At 42.4% G+C, this 18,014-nt stretch overlaps 1 protein-coding gene across 3 annotated transcripts in view; it reads left to right on the top strand.

The window, feature by feature from the left end:
• LOC118450052 (uncharacterized) overlaps positions 1 to 18,014 on the top strand; it is a 98,141-nt gene that overhangs the window by 24,813 nt on the left and 55,314 nt on the right. The window contains exon 2 of one of the 3 annotated variants that reach the window (XM_035885439.2): positions 8,067 to 8,221. In XM_035885439.2, the coding sequence (XP_035741332.1) occupies positions 8,123 to 8,221 (99 nt within the window). In that variant the 5' untranslated portion in view covers positions 8,067 to 8,122. Of the gene's footprint in view, positions 1 to 8,066; positions 8,222 to 15,580; positions 16,125 to 18,014 lie in introns of those variants that run through there. The other 2 variants (XM_085663711.1, XM_035885437.2) reach the window with 2 other exon arrangements.

Below are 18,014 nucleotides of genomic sequence, written 5' to 3'. Positions count from 1 at the left end.
GGCCTACGCAATGTTCGGTGTCAAGGAGGCCACTCGCTTCTATCCAACCGTTCTCGATCGGTTTCCTCGACTTCGTCTTTATCTCTCTCGTTCATCTCTTCTCTTTTTCTTTCTCTTTTTACTAAAGTGTAATCATAGCGATCGTAGTTTCTGATTAGTCGGACAGTTCCAATCATTGTTCGAATTTATCGGCAGCGTATTCCTGATGGAAAACTCGAGAAACGTTGGAGAGCTTCGTTCGATCGTCTCTATCGAGCTTTGTCCGAAGCTGTCTGAATGTAACTCGTTAGGTTCCTTGTTTGGAAAATATTCTACGTTGTATCACGTGGACGCGTGAACTCGAACGAGTATAGAAAAGTATCTAGCGACCCAGTCTCGAATATCGGCGCGTCGGCGTTATATCGAATTAAGCTTTGATATCTCCTTCGTCGAATATCCATCCTAGAGATCCTAAGAACGGGATCGACGAAAGACCAGATTCGTGTAGCGACTGACGTTGATTCTTAGATGCTTAAGCCATTTTGAGCACTGAGATTAGTAGAGTGCCGAAGACATAACTCTTACCAGTAAGTTTTTACGTCGAATGTAAACCGGAATACATCTCTTTAGGATCAATTCTTTGAACAATTTTAAACTATTGTATTACGTTTCTATTCGTGGTTAATGTCGGATATAAATCGGGAGTACTTGCTTGCATCAACAGTTTCGACGTTTATCAATTTTTTTCCCTGCTCACTATCCCCGTTGTATAAAGCGAGAACGTACCTACTAAAGATTCTCCGGAGGCGAATTCGCGTGCGTCGATCCGTGTAAATCGTAGTTAATCGTAGTACTCTGAAGGTAGAACGTAAGAAGCAAAGTATATACGTAGGTACGGTAGCTCTTCGAAGGTGGTACGAGTAGAAGGGCCATTATTATTTAGCATCGCCATGGGCAACGACAGTGCCGACTTATCGAGCGGTACCGTTTCTACCCGAAATAACTCCGTCTACTCAGACATAGTCCTTGTTAGGAAATATACGTATGTGATTACAGCATATTCTTACTTCCTACGCAAACGTATTGGAGCACCGTGCAATTCGTTCCATATATTTTCGAATATCGGGGAAACGCGAAACGAATATACGTCTTCCTCCGTGTCCTTTGTCCCATACTTAGGCGTACATGTGTACCAAGTTGAGGATATAGAGAACGCCATTGTGTACGAGTTACGCATTGAACGCACAATTTTATTGTTCGTAACCAACGCGTGGAGTTTATTAGGAGAGAGAAATGCACGCTTGGTTTCAGTTATTAGCGTTCGGTCAGGAGAAGACTCTCCTCTCATTGGCGTTTCCCGAAAGCCACGGCAAACGTGACTCATGTGCCACCCTCCAAAAGCAGCCGACATTGGAGAAAACAGAAATTGATGCATTGTCCCGACATTCCTCTCCCTCGTCCTTTCCTTCGTAGACTTTTCGTTACGCATAGAAATTGTAGAGGAGAGCTTCCTTTTCGCGTTCTCTCAACCTCTTCCTTCTTTTCCTTTCTTCTTTTTTTTTTTTTCCTTTTTCTTACTTTCTTCGGCACTCTCTTCGCTCCTCTCCCACTTTTCGTGCTTGCATAAACGAAGATGTAAATGTTCGAAGGTAAAGATCGATAGTATCGGGGCGTTGCACTTGCGAGTAAAGTACAAGATGAAACGATGGGTGGACGTGGAAAGGTTCCTCTTCACTAAGGGTGAAGTAAATGAGATTGCACGCCGGAGACGGGAAGAAATTCGTTTATCTTGGTTCACAAGGGAAAAACAAATGTATACTCGATCGCTGATCAATTAAGATGAAAATTCGATGCGACATTTTCGAGAACTTTTGTTCTCACGCAAAAATTCCAATGATCTGTACGGATGGAAATCTTGAAAAGACATCGAATCGCTCGTCACTCCGAGAATTTCTGATTTTCCCGAGAGAGTTCATATTCCATAAAGTCTACTGCGATGTAAAGCGTTTGAGCGGAAGGATCGATCGCGAAAGGGGTGAAGCGCGATGGCATCGCGATGGACGTGTCTACGTGAGGCGAAAGATAAGACTTTGAAAAGGTGTATTCCCCATCACCACCCCCACACCATCAACCCTCAACTTCTTTTTCCCCTTCCACCGGTATATTCGAAGAAGGAAACGCTTTATCAGATTATTTCTGAGCCATGAGACTTATTCGATTGCCTTTTCGAGATGCTTCGCAGAATCTACGTTGTCGATCTTTCCTCTTCACAAACATTGCCTTCGAGAGAAAATCGTTGAATATTCGAGAAATCTTTGACAAGTGAAACTCCATCGATATTCGCATTGGATTCCATTAGACGCGTATAACGGACCGATCGCTTTTATTACGATTGTCCTTTGTAATACTATTTGAAGTTACAGATTTCCTTCGATCGATCGGGGATACAATGGTTATTTATTCGAGTTCATTAATGAGTGTTTAAGGAACGATCGAGGAACACGCTTGGATGTTTGCCATCACTTAACTCGAACCTCGACAGCGAGTCATTTAATGGAATCCGTCGATTCCATAGGTTCAGTCTCTGTATCCCGCATCGACGATTACGCAATCGTAGGAGAGCCTTTCCAAAGAGGAATAGACTGGACTGGACGTTCTCATCATCAAACCAACGATCCTCCGGGTATTTGAAGTGCGCTCGTCTTAACGGAGAAGGGACCTCTCTCTTTCTCTCTCTCTCTCTCTCTCTCTCTCTTTCTCTCTCTCTCTCTCTCTCTCTCTTTCTCTCTCTCTCTCTTCTCTTTGTGATTTGGGCATCGATGGTATCGTACGACGATAAATACGCTTGGCACAGCGGTATTACGGCTGAGATAAGAGTCGATCGATGTGTTTGTACGATGTCACCTCTCGCGATGATGCCGATCCAAAAGCGATCCTTCATGTTTCTTCGCTTATCTTGTTATCGAAGTTCTATTTATCGTATCGAATCGTAACCGGTATCTACGATATCTCGCGATATAATATATTTTTTTTTTTTCCTTCGCGACTCTCTTTTCTCACGATTATATTTTTTTTTCCTTTGCTACTCTTTCCTCACGCAATTTTTGCAAACGCACCTAGGCTCAATATAAATTCAACGATGAACTCTCGAAAACGAAAGGATTTTTTTTCTTCATAGATCGTCCTCCGATATTCTCGCGAGCGAAAACGGATATCGATAGATACGTAACCAGACGTGCGTGTGGCAGCCAGCAGTCACAGGCAGATTTTGAGAAGTGTGCGTGTACACAGCCACGGGGAGATCGATGGCAATCGATATCCGTTCGCTTTTATTTGGCGGTCGCGTGCGAACACGCACACGTCTCGGACACGCACGCGCACCACATCGCTTTTGCGATTTCGCTCTACGAAAGCTCGGTTCAACGCTCCGAATCCGTCAAAGGGCATTCCATCTATCGTCGAAATTGAACGAATCCTCGGAGATGAAATCGATTCGCGGCGCTTAGAAAAATATTTTTTAGAAAGTGTTTTTTATTTTTTTTTTGTTTTTTTTTTTTGTTTTTTTTTAGGACGATTTTGACCACCACGCGCATTCCTCATATTTTTCCCACGTATCACTCTTATTAAAATATTGTTATTTATCTTCCTACCGTATTTTAATACCTTTTCAAATGAAATTTTCAAAGAGTCAAAGATCGGCTCAAACAACTCATTATTATTCAAAGTTATTTCGTATTAATTATCATGTAATTACCATACCAATGCGGGATAGAGAACAACGTCCTGAAAATACTATCTCTTTGATTTGCTACGCGCTTGGTTATCGCACAACTTTCATCGGTCAAAAGTTAATTTTATTTCCGCCAGTTTGGTTTTAGTACCGCATACGTTATATCGATCTCAACGAGTAATTAAACTCTCTGCCATTCTATCATTATTTCCATGACGGAGAAAATATTTACGCGAGTTGTTATAAAAGTTTATCGAAATTCGAAATAAATGAAATTTGTTGTTTGCGAATAATTAAGTTGAAAGATTTATCAATTTTTGTAGAATATTTCAAGCGAAACGAAGAAAAAAATGTTTGTACGTCAGTTTCCATAATTTCACAGAGTTAAGCGCTGGTAGTGCTTGAATTTCGAGTTTGTGGTCGCTACCGGTGTGTGCACGACATATTAGAAACGTGGCCGGAAGGCCGAAACCGATCGCATTACTGCATGCACACGAGGAGTTGGTCACGGGAGAAATCTCTGCTGTTTAATGTTGCGCGATATGTATATTCTCAGCGACGGTTTAGCTGCGAGCCCTTTCTTCGTATACTTATACGTGTACGAATTTTTCTTTTCTTCCTTTTCTCTTTTTTCTTTTTCTCTTATTCACGGTACTATAATCGCGTGTGCAGCTTGCAAGATGTAACAAAATTTATTCGTTCGAATAACGTTGACTTTTTTCCTTTTTCTCGCAAATTCGAAAGTACCGATAAAAGGAATTTACATTTCAGAGATGCTATTGACGTCGATAACGCACTAAAATACGTCGAGCGACGTTTATTTATTCCGAGATAAGTATCTCAGCGTGCGTCAGAATTGTGTACGCGCGAATTGTTAGTTTTCACAAAGATCGAATAATAAAGTATTAGAGTGTATTCCGTATAAAAGTAAAAGAGAGAGAGAAAAAGAGAGAGAGAGAGAGAGAGAGAGAGAGTGGGAAAGCTCGTTATATGCAAATGAAATCATCTTTATGTAATACTTTTTATTCGTTCGTCGTAAAAATAAGGGTGAAAAAAAATACGTAGAGTTTCAGAGATAAAAGATAAAGGGTTGCGTCGTTCGTCGCGAGGATTTTGTAGATGGAACTCCTTGAGAAAATCGAATCTCTCGTTCGTAGGTCGGTGGGATAACGAACAGCGACATTTACGATGGTAAAATAAGAAGACCTGTACGTACATAAATGTGTGTGTCTATCTCTCTCTCTCTGTGTGTGTGTGGAGAAAAGGGCAAGCGCTGAACTACAAACGTGCTACGCTTCGTTGACGTTACACCCATCGTCTATCGTTGGAGTTGCTTTCGCAAACAGTTCTCATAGAGACTAGACACGATTTATTTTCCAGCCTTTTCTCTTTTTCTTTCATGCGTAAGGATACGATGACAAAGACAAAGAACTTGATATCTTTAAAAAAAGAAACGCGAGTATTTCATTGCGTAATGACGTCGAAGCCCGTCTCAGGGTTGAACGCTAGAAGCTAGCAGGAGGCCCATGCTAGGTCGTTGCATTATTAATCGAGCAATCGATATTTCGCTCTATGCGTCGCGTCGTCGTCGTCGTCGTCGTCGTCGTCGTCGTCATAACGTTTCCAATCGTTCTCTCTTATTCCATCGTATCGTTTCACGGTAAAACCTTGCAAGGACACATTGGGAATGACGTATCAAAGAAACTTGTCCTTTTCTTTCTCTTTCTTGTTTGCTAGCTAGCGTAATTACGGAGCTGACGAGGAAAACGATTGGCGTTACTCCTAAATGCAAGGTGTACTTGCAGCAGCCGAGTCCGTGTATGCACTTATCTCGTTATGCAATCTGCCCTTCGGATGCGAACGTTCGCCTGTCGCGGTGCGAGCTTGGATATGCTTGACTAAATAATTACGAGGACGCCCTCCGCACACTTACAATTAGTTTACGCGTATCTATACTCATCTACGCATCATGCGTTTTTCTGTTTATGTATCGTAATTTTTTATCGTTCTAAAGAAGTGTTCGTTCTCGAATTAAAAAGGAAAAGAGAAGAAAAAACAACTCTACCGCACAGGATGTAATAAAAACTATCTCTTTCGTTCACGTTCACATTTCATTTCCTTTTTTTTTTTTTTTCTCTAGATTAGCTTGTTTTTACTCGCATCGACATTTTACGTGCGTGACGCGCGAGAAGACTCTTGCACCAACGCGATTCGATCATTTTCCCGCTAAAGCTTTAATAGTTCCTGACGTAATTCGAAGTTGGTCGTGCCGAGGTCGGAGATAATATCGTAGAGTATTGTTCGGTATATGCAGCTCGATCCTCACGGTGTGGTATCGTTACGCGCGATGCAAATGTTAAAGGTTAATTCATTATATGGCGAAGGCATATAAGATAAACTTTTACTAAGAAATCTGGCGATACAACGAGCTCGTTTTCTAAATGTTCCTTTAACCTTATGCTCTTTCTTTCAAACTACGAGATCATAGGATTGCGCCCAGAGAATGAGAGTTCTTTAAACAACGATCGAGGCGTTTAAAAAGGAACGAATTTATCTTACTTCGATTATTCCTTATTGAGACATTTATAACGTTCCTTTCTCTGGTGTAATTTCGAAAATTTAAGGAGAGCTTGTTAGGACCTATTTCATTGACTCTAAGAACAAATTCATGTTCGTCTCGGTACTACTTGACTTTACGATACGTTCAACGACGCCGCTTCATTTCGGACAATTAGACGCACTTATGCTCGCCCACGCGATCAAGTTGTTGAAAGAACGAATCGAATCTTCTTGATTCCTCGACGTAACGTGTTTCTATTTATTTCGAAAGAAATTATATTCGATAATATTTCGAAATGAATGGAATATCATTTACCTGTATTGGAATGATATAGCAGTAAAAAAGAGGAAAGAAAAAAAAAGACGAAAGGATTCGTCGCAGATGAAAGAGCCTCGTTCTAAACAAAGAGAGGAGAGCCATCCGGTTGGACAAAGTTCAAAAAATTGAGAAACTTTTTACGAGCAGGCAGTCTTTTTCTAAGAGCGTGCGAGTGACACGAAAGAAATACGCCTCGGACCTCTTTTCTGGGCGCCTCGAACCTGTTTTTTTTTCTATGTTTACGTTCTCCCGGTTAAGCTGGGAATGGCGTCATTATACACGTACATATATATATATACATATATATATATACATATATATATATATATATATATATATATGTACATATACTATTATATCCGATGTCGTCTCGTTAGGTCTATCTCTATTCGTATTTGACTTTTTACAGGTTCCTCTTACTTTTCATTTAATTTTCTTTTTTTTTTTATTTTTTCGATCGCTCGTCTTATCCTCATCGACGCGTCACGTTCCCACCGCGTAGAATACAACGAACGATGATTATAATCTCTCGTGCGATTAAAACAAAACAAAACGAAACAAAAAAAAAAGAAAAGAAAAAAAGAAAGGAAGGAACCATCGATTTGCATATATGCACTTCTCGAGGAAAGTCACTCCCACGTTTGTTCGAGTTGCATCGTAAAGGGTCCGAGTTTAAAAGTCGGCCGGAGACGTTAATCTTGGAATATGAATGACCGCGTTATCTCGAGGAATCGGACGAAGGGTTAGAAGCGTACACGTTTCCAGCACCTGTTAGCTTCCCTCGAGAGCAAGAGCACGGCCACGACCTTGAACCTTTTTCTGGTATCCCCCTCTCCCCTGCCTACGTACTTTGATCTCGAGCTTCTTATTTCTGAATCGGATCGAGGCGCTTTAATAATAAGAATTTCTTGAAAAAAAAGGGTCGCTGTCCTCGGTCTGACTCATTCGTTTCTTATTTTTTCTTCTTCCGGCGTGGGCGAGGATATACGTCGTATCGTTTCTCAATAAATCGATGAGAACGCACCGTAATCACCGTAAAAAGATGCGACGATCTCTCCGCGTGTACTCCGCCTTTTAACGTACTACCTCTGCCGTATGTCTCTTTCTTTCTTTTTTCTTTTTCTTTTTCTTTTTCTTTTTCTTTTTCTTTTTTTTTTTACTTTCTCCGCTTTTTTTTTCCCGAGCTATTTTCGGCCCGTTATATGCGTACTCGATGTCGTCGAAGTATACGGAGCTTCGTATCTTGTTTTCTCCATTTTGTGAGTCGCGGTAACGCTTGACCTAGATCAAATAGGGACCGTTTCCATCTGCATATCTTTATACGTATTTGTCGTCGATTTGGACGTCGAGTCCAAATTTAAAGAAGCAGATCAACGCGAACGTAGATAACGTCGTTAAAGCGCCGTAAAGCGACGATAACTTTAACGTAGATAACATTATGTGGATGAGATAACAATAACGAGTCTTTGTCGTTTTCAGAAAAACTAAGGAAGTCCAATAACTCAGACACTTATAAGCCGAGTTAAGAATTAATCATGGATCGTTACGAGGAAGAAGCCGACGACAGCGACAACGAAACGGATCCCGAACAGCTGTTGAACGAATGGCTCGGCGAGTTGGATAGTCTGACCGTGGTGAGTCCAACTAAAGTTTCTTTCGATGTTATTTTTAGAAACAACCGTTGATCCAGTCGCGTTCGCTATCGTTGACAGTAACCCAAAAGAATCGTTCGACGTTGAAAGTTTGTTAGAAACGAATTGTAAGTGAGATAAGAATGTCACTTGGGAAGACAAACGTTTTCTGCTTCGTTCTACGTTCCTCAATTGGTGTCAATTGGCACGTGGTCTAAATAATACGACTCTATAGACTTACGTTGGACAATTCTATGTATACGGATATAAGACGGCGAGGACGGCGCGAAGACATTCTTGAAAATATGTGACGTTCCTTTTATTATTTATTGCGCGCATATGTTCGCGATATTACACATAGCTACGATGGAAAATACTGAGCCTTTGGGCTATGCTCGATAATCGTGCCGTATAGCACCAAGAATATACCGGTCCGGTTCTAGTTTTACAAAAGTCTTAACTCACGTATTACTTACTTTATAACTATTGTTCGAATATAAATTCGATTCGAAGAAATGTTTTTACTCTCGTTTTGTACTTTCGAAACTCGATCTATCGTTAATGGGTTAGGTACTCGACGATAAATTACTGACAATCGACTCGATTAAACGATCGTGACTCGAACTTTGTCCATCTCGATAAGTTTTGCTGAGAAAGAGAAATAGAGGACTGAGAGGGAGGATTCCCATCCGTTAGTTCGGGCTCTTCCTGTCAGATACGAAGTTCTCTCGTTGTAGGATTCTGGGCGTTAATTCGATGAAATCGAACGTAATCATAGAACTGCAGAGTTTGCACTTACGTGCGTCAAGCTACGAGTTCTACTCGAATTATCAAGGATAGTTAAATATTACTCGGATAAATTGATTGTCGTTAAATAATTGAAAGGATCGTAGTAATAATTTTATACGCTTGTAGCATTAGTACGTACGAAGAAATTATCAATTTTAATGAAAAACTTGATTTTTACGAGCTTACGACTCTTTTCGAATGTGACGTTTTCTTTTTTTCACGTTAATCGAATGATCATAAATTTCTCAGACTGATGTAAATCTCGTACAAACGATGGAAACCAGTTGGTTCGAATCGTCGAATCGGTCCTTACTTGGACGAAGTGCGAGAACGTAGAAAGATCCGTGCAAAGAGGGAATGCAAGTAGTCGCGGTAGCGCAACGAGTAACCTTGAATCTTTAGCAAGGTTCGAAGTACGACGAGTACTCTACTCGAGCTAGCGAGCGAATGAGCGAGCGAGAGAGTGAGAAAAAAAGAGAAAAAGAGCGAGAGAAAGAGAGAGAGAGAAAGAGAGAGAGAGAGAGAGAGAGAGAGAGAGAGAAAGAGTAGCTGTTACGGAATGAAGGATGTACGAGCACGGTTCGAGTGCCGGTCGATGCCCGAAAGAGCTTTTGCACTTGTAGTTGCACTTGCACTTGCACTTCGCATTCCCAACGACTGCCTGGCAGACTGCGCCAGATCGATAGCACCTTGATGGATAACGTTCTTGTGAAACGGTTAATCGTATCCTTCACTTTATTCGTTCTCTTTACAGTGGAAAAAACAAAACCATATGCTCGCGTTACGAGCCTGATCGAATGAAATAAAACTAATTACACGGCACTCGATATAAAGAAAGTCGAGTAAAACTAAAGCTAAAACATATAACTAGGTCTTCGCTCTGCTATTACTACGATTGCGACTGACGTGTTAAACCAATTCTAAAATAGAAATGGAATAAAAGAAATGAAATGAGACGACGATTCGACGATTGCCACGCGACAATTAAGGATAAAACTTTGTCGAAATATCGATTAATACAAACGAACCAATTTCTCGCAACCAAAAGAGATTGATTCGGAAGAAGGGTGAAAAAGATTGGAGAGGAATAGAACGATAGCGAGAGAGAGAGAGAGAGAGAGAGAGAGAGAGAGAGAGAGAGAGAGAGAGAGAGAGAGAGCACAGTGACGAAAGAGCTTTTGCACTTGCACTTGGAGTTGCATCGGAGGTCGGTCAAGGCGGCCGTGCACAGATCGATAACATGGCAACGCGGAACGGATAACGTTGCACTCTGGTCGGTGACCTCTGGGAGGGTGCCGGGACCGTCGCAGGACTATACTCGTGCAATTCAGCGGTTGATTTTCGAAAAACCGCAAAATCCGATGCAGGTATATATAAGGACGAAATGTCCGTTGTAAACCGCGATAATTAAAAAAAAATTGATCGAAAATTGATACGAAATGGGATCGAAGGGATGGAGCGATCGTTGCTCTCGATGCTTTAAAGTTATTTTAGCAATTTTTGAAAGGGGAATTAACATTCCGCGATACGAAGACCGCTATAAAAAAAAAATGTGTTGTAATTTTTAAAATATATATCATATATGTTTAATCGCTGTTAATTTAACGTCACGATAAGATTTATTGGCGTATTTATAGATAAGATGTAGGTCGGTGCAGATTTTTTTTTTTTTTTTTTTTATACTCGTTTTCAGCATCAGAAGCTTTTGCACGCACACGTTTTAAATACGTTAATAATTAGCGAGGGTTTTAATTATATCGCAACAACGATTTGCACGCAATACAAGTTGTATACAACTTAATAATTTATTATATACCGTAACGCCTATATATCGCCTTCGAAAGAACAGGAAAATATCGATCTCGTAGCGACCTACTTTGACAGCATTATCCGCGTGCGGTATTTTACCGACGTTCCACATCGGTTGCTAACGATCGTCGGTATTGCAGATTCCAACAAGATTCTTCGGCTCTTTAATGTTCTTGCGCAAAACACGGGCGGCGCTATTGTCGAGTAATTTGAATTTTTAACTTTTTAAAGCGCGCGCTTTGTTCCCGTCCTAATCGTTATATTATATTTTATAAGAAGCTAACGTTAAACGATCTAGCGCTATCGAACGATAACTATACTTTAATGCGAGTGTAGCATTTGAGAAGATTATATTTTTTAATCGTAACGAGAACAAGATGCCCCGCATAATGCTGAGAAAAAAAATCTTTCCAAGAATCGTTTAGCCGTAGCGAGATAGGAGTGTAGACGATATTATTCAATCGTTAAGATAATAACATCGAGTTGCGACGCAAGATTGGTCGAGACATGCCCCTGGCGAAATAGACGAACGCTTAAGAACTTCCGGCGGTTATTAGTATGCGGGCTTCGTCGTATCCGCATCCGTACAAACGTCCGCGGCATCCTGAGTCCCGATGAGAACGAATGAGAAGTCTTTGTCCGATAATATTACTATATCCGTTGGATCTCGTTAACTACGAGATCTTATCAATGGCTTTAAGCTTTTCCGTTTACTCGATTTCTTAAATTATATTCCTCGTCTCTTTGACAGGCGCATCCATCATTCCAAAGAGTAAAAGTTCTTTAATTACCGTACCGAGGATTTTTCTCAAATCACCGACATAAATATTAATATTTTCTACCAACGTGGTAGGACGTCGTAAAAGTGGTTTCTTCAAATCTTTTCTTTGGAAAACTTATCTCCTGTGCGATCGAGGCCTGTGCTCGCATAAAAAGCGTGAAGGAAGCGGGGAGAGACCTCGAAAGGAGAGAAAACATTCAGGTATAAGTGCGTGTTGCACGTGGCAAAGGGCAGCTGCACGTTTGGTTCGTCGTTTTCCTTCGTCTGCCCTCCCTACCGTATTTCTCGTAGGGCTTCTGTTTTTATCAATATCAAGGTCGATTCTTTCTACGACGAGTTCTCTTTCTTACTTAATTATTTAGAGTCGAGTCGAAAATCGAGGATAGCAGCTACTCGTGGCGATCGACCTATACCTTTTCTCCATGGAGATTCGAAGAAAGAACGGAATCACTATCGGCGCATCAGCCACGCGTCCTATTTGCCATCTGTTGCTTCTTCCTTCCATTAATAGGATATAGACACTACCAGCATGGATCTAAAAATACGTTAATGCTATAGCTCTCTTTCGTATCGCGTTAATCATCGTAATTGATCTAAGTCCCATCGTTTCGATCTGCTTGCTTCCACGAAGAAAAAAAATCAAGCTCGGTGATAAATTCGCGTACGTCAAATCGGAAGTCGGATGTTACTTTCGAACAGGTTACATCGAAGATTCGCGAAAGAAGAGAGTAGCGCTCGTAGAAGAAGGGTCGAGTTGCAAATCTCTCTCTCTCTCTCTCTCTCTCTCTCTCTCTCTCTCTCGCTCTCTCTCTCTCTCTCTCTCTCTCTCTCTCTCTCTCTCTCTCTCTCTCTCTCTCTCTCTCAACACCTCGGCTTTGGGTGTTAGTCGATGCGCGCTTGTGTACATATCGGGACTCGGTATCGTGGATGGCAGCTGCCTCGTAGTAGGCAGCACGTGTTTCTCTTTTCGAGGCAGGTGGTTGGCGTCGTTAAGCAATCTGCCTCCCCCTCGACGAGAGCTAAGATTTGAGCGGCGGTCTACAGAACGAATAAGAAAGAGAGAGTAGAGCCTTGTAGTGCGGCTGTAAGATTCTCGTCAGAGGAAAAAAAAAAGATTGGAGGGGAAGAAAAGAAGAAAAAAAAAAAAGAAAATAGGGATGGCTCTGGTGAAGAAGAGAAGAGGCGCAGGCAGGTGATGCGGAGTTCCTCGCATCGCTTCGTGCTTGTCTCGAACGACAACGACCGGTTTTCACGATCGTCGACGTGCCGGCTCACTGCCGCTTAATAAGCCGTAATAAGGGCTTCGACGCATGCTCCTCGATACACGAGATACGATAAATCTCACCGGCACACTGCGACTTATAGCGCGAATTGCAGAGTCGCGACCAGGTTGCATCTCGATCTAAGCAGGTGGTTTCGATTGAGTCCTATTTCTTTTTTCTTTTTTTTCCATGATCATCTCTCTCAAGCAAGATATATTTTTTCTTCAGTAAAGTATTCAAATATTCAGACGCTTCACTTTCGATTTTACCTTAGAGTTAAATTCGTAAAATGCTTCGCTTCGACGGTTCTAAGCCACGGGAGAAAGTGGCCTTTTGCTTTTCGATGTTAGAAAGATTGTACCAGTAGGAGAGATCGTATGAAACGAAAAGCGGGGAGAAAATCCATGATGTAAATCGATTAACGAGCCAACGGAATCAACGTTCTGTCGTTTTACGTTCAGAAAATTGTCAGCAACGATATCGCATTAGACGGTATCGTTCGGAATCTATTAACGACGAGGAACGACGTACGGTCCGATGGGGGTCGGTCTTCCTCAATAGATTTTTCTGCCTAGCACTCGAGCCGAAGAGTATCGTGTTGCTTGTCGTCGGAGCAGATCGAATTCGAGGACATAAGGGCAGCGTTCAATGGGGTGTTTAAACCAAGCTCGCAGGTCCACACCCCCGTTAGCTCCTCGGGGATCTATTTGGAGGCGTTTCGAGCGGAAAGAGCTAGGAGCACGAGCTTCTTCGGGTGGCTGCGAAACGAAGGGAACGAAGGGAAGGAAAGAAGGAGAATTTTTCTTCCTTTCTTCTTTTCTCTTTTTCTTTCTTTGGTAAATCAGATGCAGCCTCGCTTCTCGGGAGCGTGCAACAGTTGGCGAGGAGGAAACATCTGTCGGTCTCGGCGCATGCGTATCCCCCAGGTAAAACCTGCGGTTCTCAGGGATTCTCAAATTTTCTTTCGTCGCGCAGCTTCTCTTTATCGTGGACCAATCGTGATTAAATGGAATAAAGGAGACAATTCACGAATACGAGGGACTTTCTTGCAATTTCTCGCTCCTTTCGAATTATTGATATATCCTAAGGACAACAAAGAAAGTATTGATACGATATAAATCGGAGTCAGACCCTCTGACTAATTCGGACAGTTTTGTGAGGGCGCGATGAGTCACGCGAAAATTATATATTCTTTCGTATCGTTTCGAAGGGTGCATGGAACAAGCCCCCCCCCTTACCCAGTTTTTAAACGCTTTCGAGTCGAGTAATCGTAGCGATCGCGTGTTACGATTCGCATGTAAATACATTACTTATCCGAGGTGAGTTTGATTAGTCATAAAAGGCAGTAACAGAAGAACGGTGCCCAACCACGTTTCTTTGCAAAAGCGAACGATCATCGCGTCACTTTCCGTTCAATGACGCAAGTCCTTTATGCGCTTGTAAAAGAATAGGATCGATCTTGGCGAAGAGATACGCCTTCCTCGTTACGCGTCAAGGACTTAAGAAAAAAGAAGCAAAAGTTCTCTTCTCTTTCGAAGGGAGCGTAAAAGTTAGATGAAAACCACAAAAATTAGTGGTTTAAAAGAAACCTTTTGATATTTCAAAGTGTTTCCCTCTTTATACGATTCTACTTTATTTCGACTTTTCAATTTACGACCTATCGTAAATCAAAACGAGACCCTAAGTGTTTATCCTCGATTACGTCGTTCTACGCGTTGTTCTCGAATTACGGATGGATGAAGGCCGATTAATTCCGACATTCTAGATCGGTAACGGGGTCAGTCGGTTGCAAAGGTGGATATATAATTCCAGCGGTGTTACGCTGATCTATCGTGTTTTAAATCCATTTATAGGCGAGTCTTGCTACGAAGTATCGTTAGGTACAAAAGATATCGCGTCTTGATCGAACGACAATTCGGCAAAGAACGAACAAGAAAGTAGTAGAAAAAGAAAAGGAGCAGGACTTTTGAGAAACACTGCGTATCTGTGCCGAGCGCCACGCGACCAGGTCGTCCGGTCGGCCTGGGTGCCGGGTGTTGTTGAAATCAACGTGGTGGGGTTCCTTCGACGACCACAACGGAGCCTTATGCCTTCAGTCGACTCTCGGCTCTCACTGCGACTCGAGCTGCCTGAGATTCCGTTAATTAACTTTCCGACGTAAGTGCGGACGCACTTACTTAATCGGACCTATCGTCCGAGGAATCGTATCTTCTTCGATCATCTTCTTTCTGAGACTTTCGATGTAGTCACGACGATAGCAAAAGAAAAAGAAAAAAATTACGGATAGTTTTGAAAGAGAAGAGAAATCCAACGTCTAAATTAGATCGCTTCTATACAGATGGAAAATAATATATTACATTTGGTAAAAATGATCGTCGTAGCGTACGTGATAAATTCGAGCAAGATCGGTCGACGATCTCCGGTTTGAGCGCGGCCGCGAGCATCGCGAGTATCGATCCAACAACCAGTTCCTTTTACCGGTCGATCACCTCCGGATCTCGGCTCGATCGCTCTCCGCTCAGTCGCCGTCGAGAAGTCGTTCGAGAAGGCGAGAGAGCGACGTGCTCTTCGTCGGAGCTTAATTAGTACGTGGGTGTCGACTATAGTCGGAGGAAGAAAAAAAAAAGGAAAAAAAAAGAAAAGAAAAGAAAAGAAAAAGGAGAAGAAGAGGAAGAGAAATAAAAGGAGGAAGAGGAAGAGGAGAGAAGGAAGAAGGGACGCGGAGGCAAAGGGATGCCGAAAGTGGTGCCGCTAGCGGAACGCTCGACGAACAGAGAAATCGAATAAAAGGAGCTCTGAAACCGTGAGAAGGAGGTGGGGGAGGAACGAAGGTGGTAGTAGGGAGGTAAATAGATGCAGGAATCTCTGGACGGCGCCATGTCGGTGTCGTAGCCGCGAGAAAAAATATTCGGTCTGAGCGCGCTTCTGTAAACGCTTTTTTACACAACGAGGAAGACGCTGTCTCGGAGTACGAGGACCTTTCCGTCACAAAGAAGAACGCATTCTCCATTTAAAACGTTCCTTCTTACGTTGATGGGACCTTTTTCTCGTTTCGTTAAGAGCTCGTTGAAAGGAGTGCGCAAACATGCTGTGCGGTACGTTCAAGAAGAAGAGGAGAAGTCCGGGGGAAGAGTACCGGTTGATGAGGTCGAACACCATGCCGAGAATCGTGTCGATGCGAGAGGGTTCTCTGGTAGCTGTTAGAAGAACCAAATCCTCGAGGGCGACCGTTCGATCGTCCTTGATCAAAGATCTGCTCAATATGGTAAGTTCTCAAGCACGTTCGAATTCTAGAAAGAGAGAGAGAAAGTCGATCTTTCTTATCAGAGCCGACTTTCCTATATCTTTTTTTTTTCCTTTTTTTCTTTTTTACGAATGAAAATCGAACGACTCCATTGTCCAAGTCCTTCCTTTTAACTCGATCGGTTGCTTCACGAAAACTTCCCACGGGGTTTATCGAATATGTAAGGACAAAGATGGTACATACAACTTATGCATCTGTCCCCATGGACGTCGATGTTATTTCCTTTGCGTTTTGGCGCCACGCTCGAATCGCGAGAGGGCTCGCATCGTCCGGTCGATTGCTTCGCAAAAGGATTTCGACCGTCTTGAATCTACATACATGAATGCGAATGCGTCATGCTACTACATATGTATGCATGTGCAATGCTCTACGATCCGCCGCTACCCGTCGTTATCTACCTACGTATACATGCGCGCATTTGGCTATACAATTTGCATCGACCTCGTACACGGGATCGATACTCGCGAATCGGGACGATTCGGAAGAAGTCCTGGTATCTTCATCCAAGGACAATGTTCATTCCTTTTTGGTTAACGACGAATGATCCGTCGGTATTACGTTGGAGTACTTTTTTGCGTGTCCCTTGTCCGGTCGAATTAATTCGAAACGATCGATCGGTACACTTTAAGAGCACTCCCGTTCCAATTAACACGCATATGCATACTTTACGAGTATACTCGTTTAACGACAATATGCTAGTACAATTATCTCGATAGCTAGTGAAAGGAACGGTAACGGCTTGTCACGTGAACTCGTAATTCTCGTTTCATTACCGTTGCTTTTTACTCCTCCACGGTACATACATACATATATATATATGTATGTATGTATGTATGTATGTATGTATATATATATATATATATATATATATATATATATATATATATATATATAAGATCGAGATAAATTACGAAGGAAATAAAATCCACCGTAGAGAGAGAGAGAGACTCTTCGATACGTCCATTTTAAAAGCTATTTTATTTTTCAAGGACAGGATCGAGCAGGGGGACACGCTCGTGCGAGACAGTTCTCATTGTTCCTCGTTTTTACCCCTTACTTTCTTTGTTCCTTTTTTCTTCCCTTCAATCTCGGGAGGCGCTTTTTGCACGAAAACCGGACTCGAGTACGGTATCGATCGAGAGATCGAAGGCCAACGGCGGTGCGCCCGGTCACGATCGAGCCTGCAGCTCACGATAGCGTTCCTTTTAGCGTGCTCGTCGCGCTGCTGCGACGAAGTCTTCTTCGTCGTCTTCCTCCCGAAAGTCGAGCTGCTTCTTTTTCGGTCTAAATCCGGCCACGTAGGCGCCTCCGAGCGTTCGCAGGAGTCCGAGTGTGCTCGGGGAAGAACAAGAAAGACCAAGAGAAAGAGAAACAGCGAGAGAGAGAGAGAGAGAGAGAGAGAGAGAGAGAGAGAGAGAGACCAAAAGGAGGTGAAGGCACCTCGCGAGCTTTACCTTATAAGGTTTCCTCTCTGGATGCTGCTGCCCAACGCCCATTAGAAATCCTTTGTTGTCCCGACCTCTTTTCTCCCCGATGAATTCCCCGTCGAATCGACTCCTACGAGACGAGCTTTTTCTACAACTTTTTTTGTTCGATAGGAATTTCGAGCAATGTTAGAAAAGACTCCAAGTAGTTGGACCTTAAATATTCAAGGATTTTGTTCGAACAATTTTTATTTTAAATGTATTCTTTTTTGTATGAGATTTTTTAAAGCGTTGAGAATAACGCGATATAAATTGTACCCGTAGAATGAGAGAATTCGAGCGTGCTTTACGGCGAACTCATGAATAAGGAAAGGGCGTAGCGGAGGTGTATGCACCTCGTGGTGTTCTCTAATTCCAACAGGATAAC

This window comes from Vespa mandarinia, chromosome 23, assembly GCF_050613455.1.
Source record: "Vespa mandarinia isolate Hongniang chromosome 23, ASM5061345v1, whole genome shotgun sequence".
NCBI classification, from domain to species: Eukaryota; Metazoa; Arthropoda; class Insecta; order Hymenoptera; family Vespidae; genus Vespa; species Vespa mandarinia.
The sequence above is the reverse complement of the archived record's forward strand: the minus strand, read 5'-3'. Positions and strand labels throughout refer to the sequence as shown.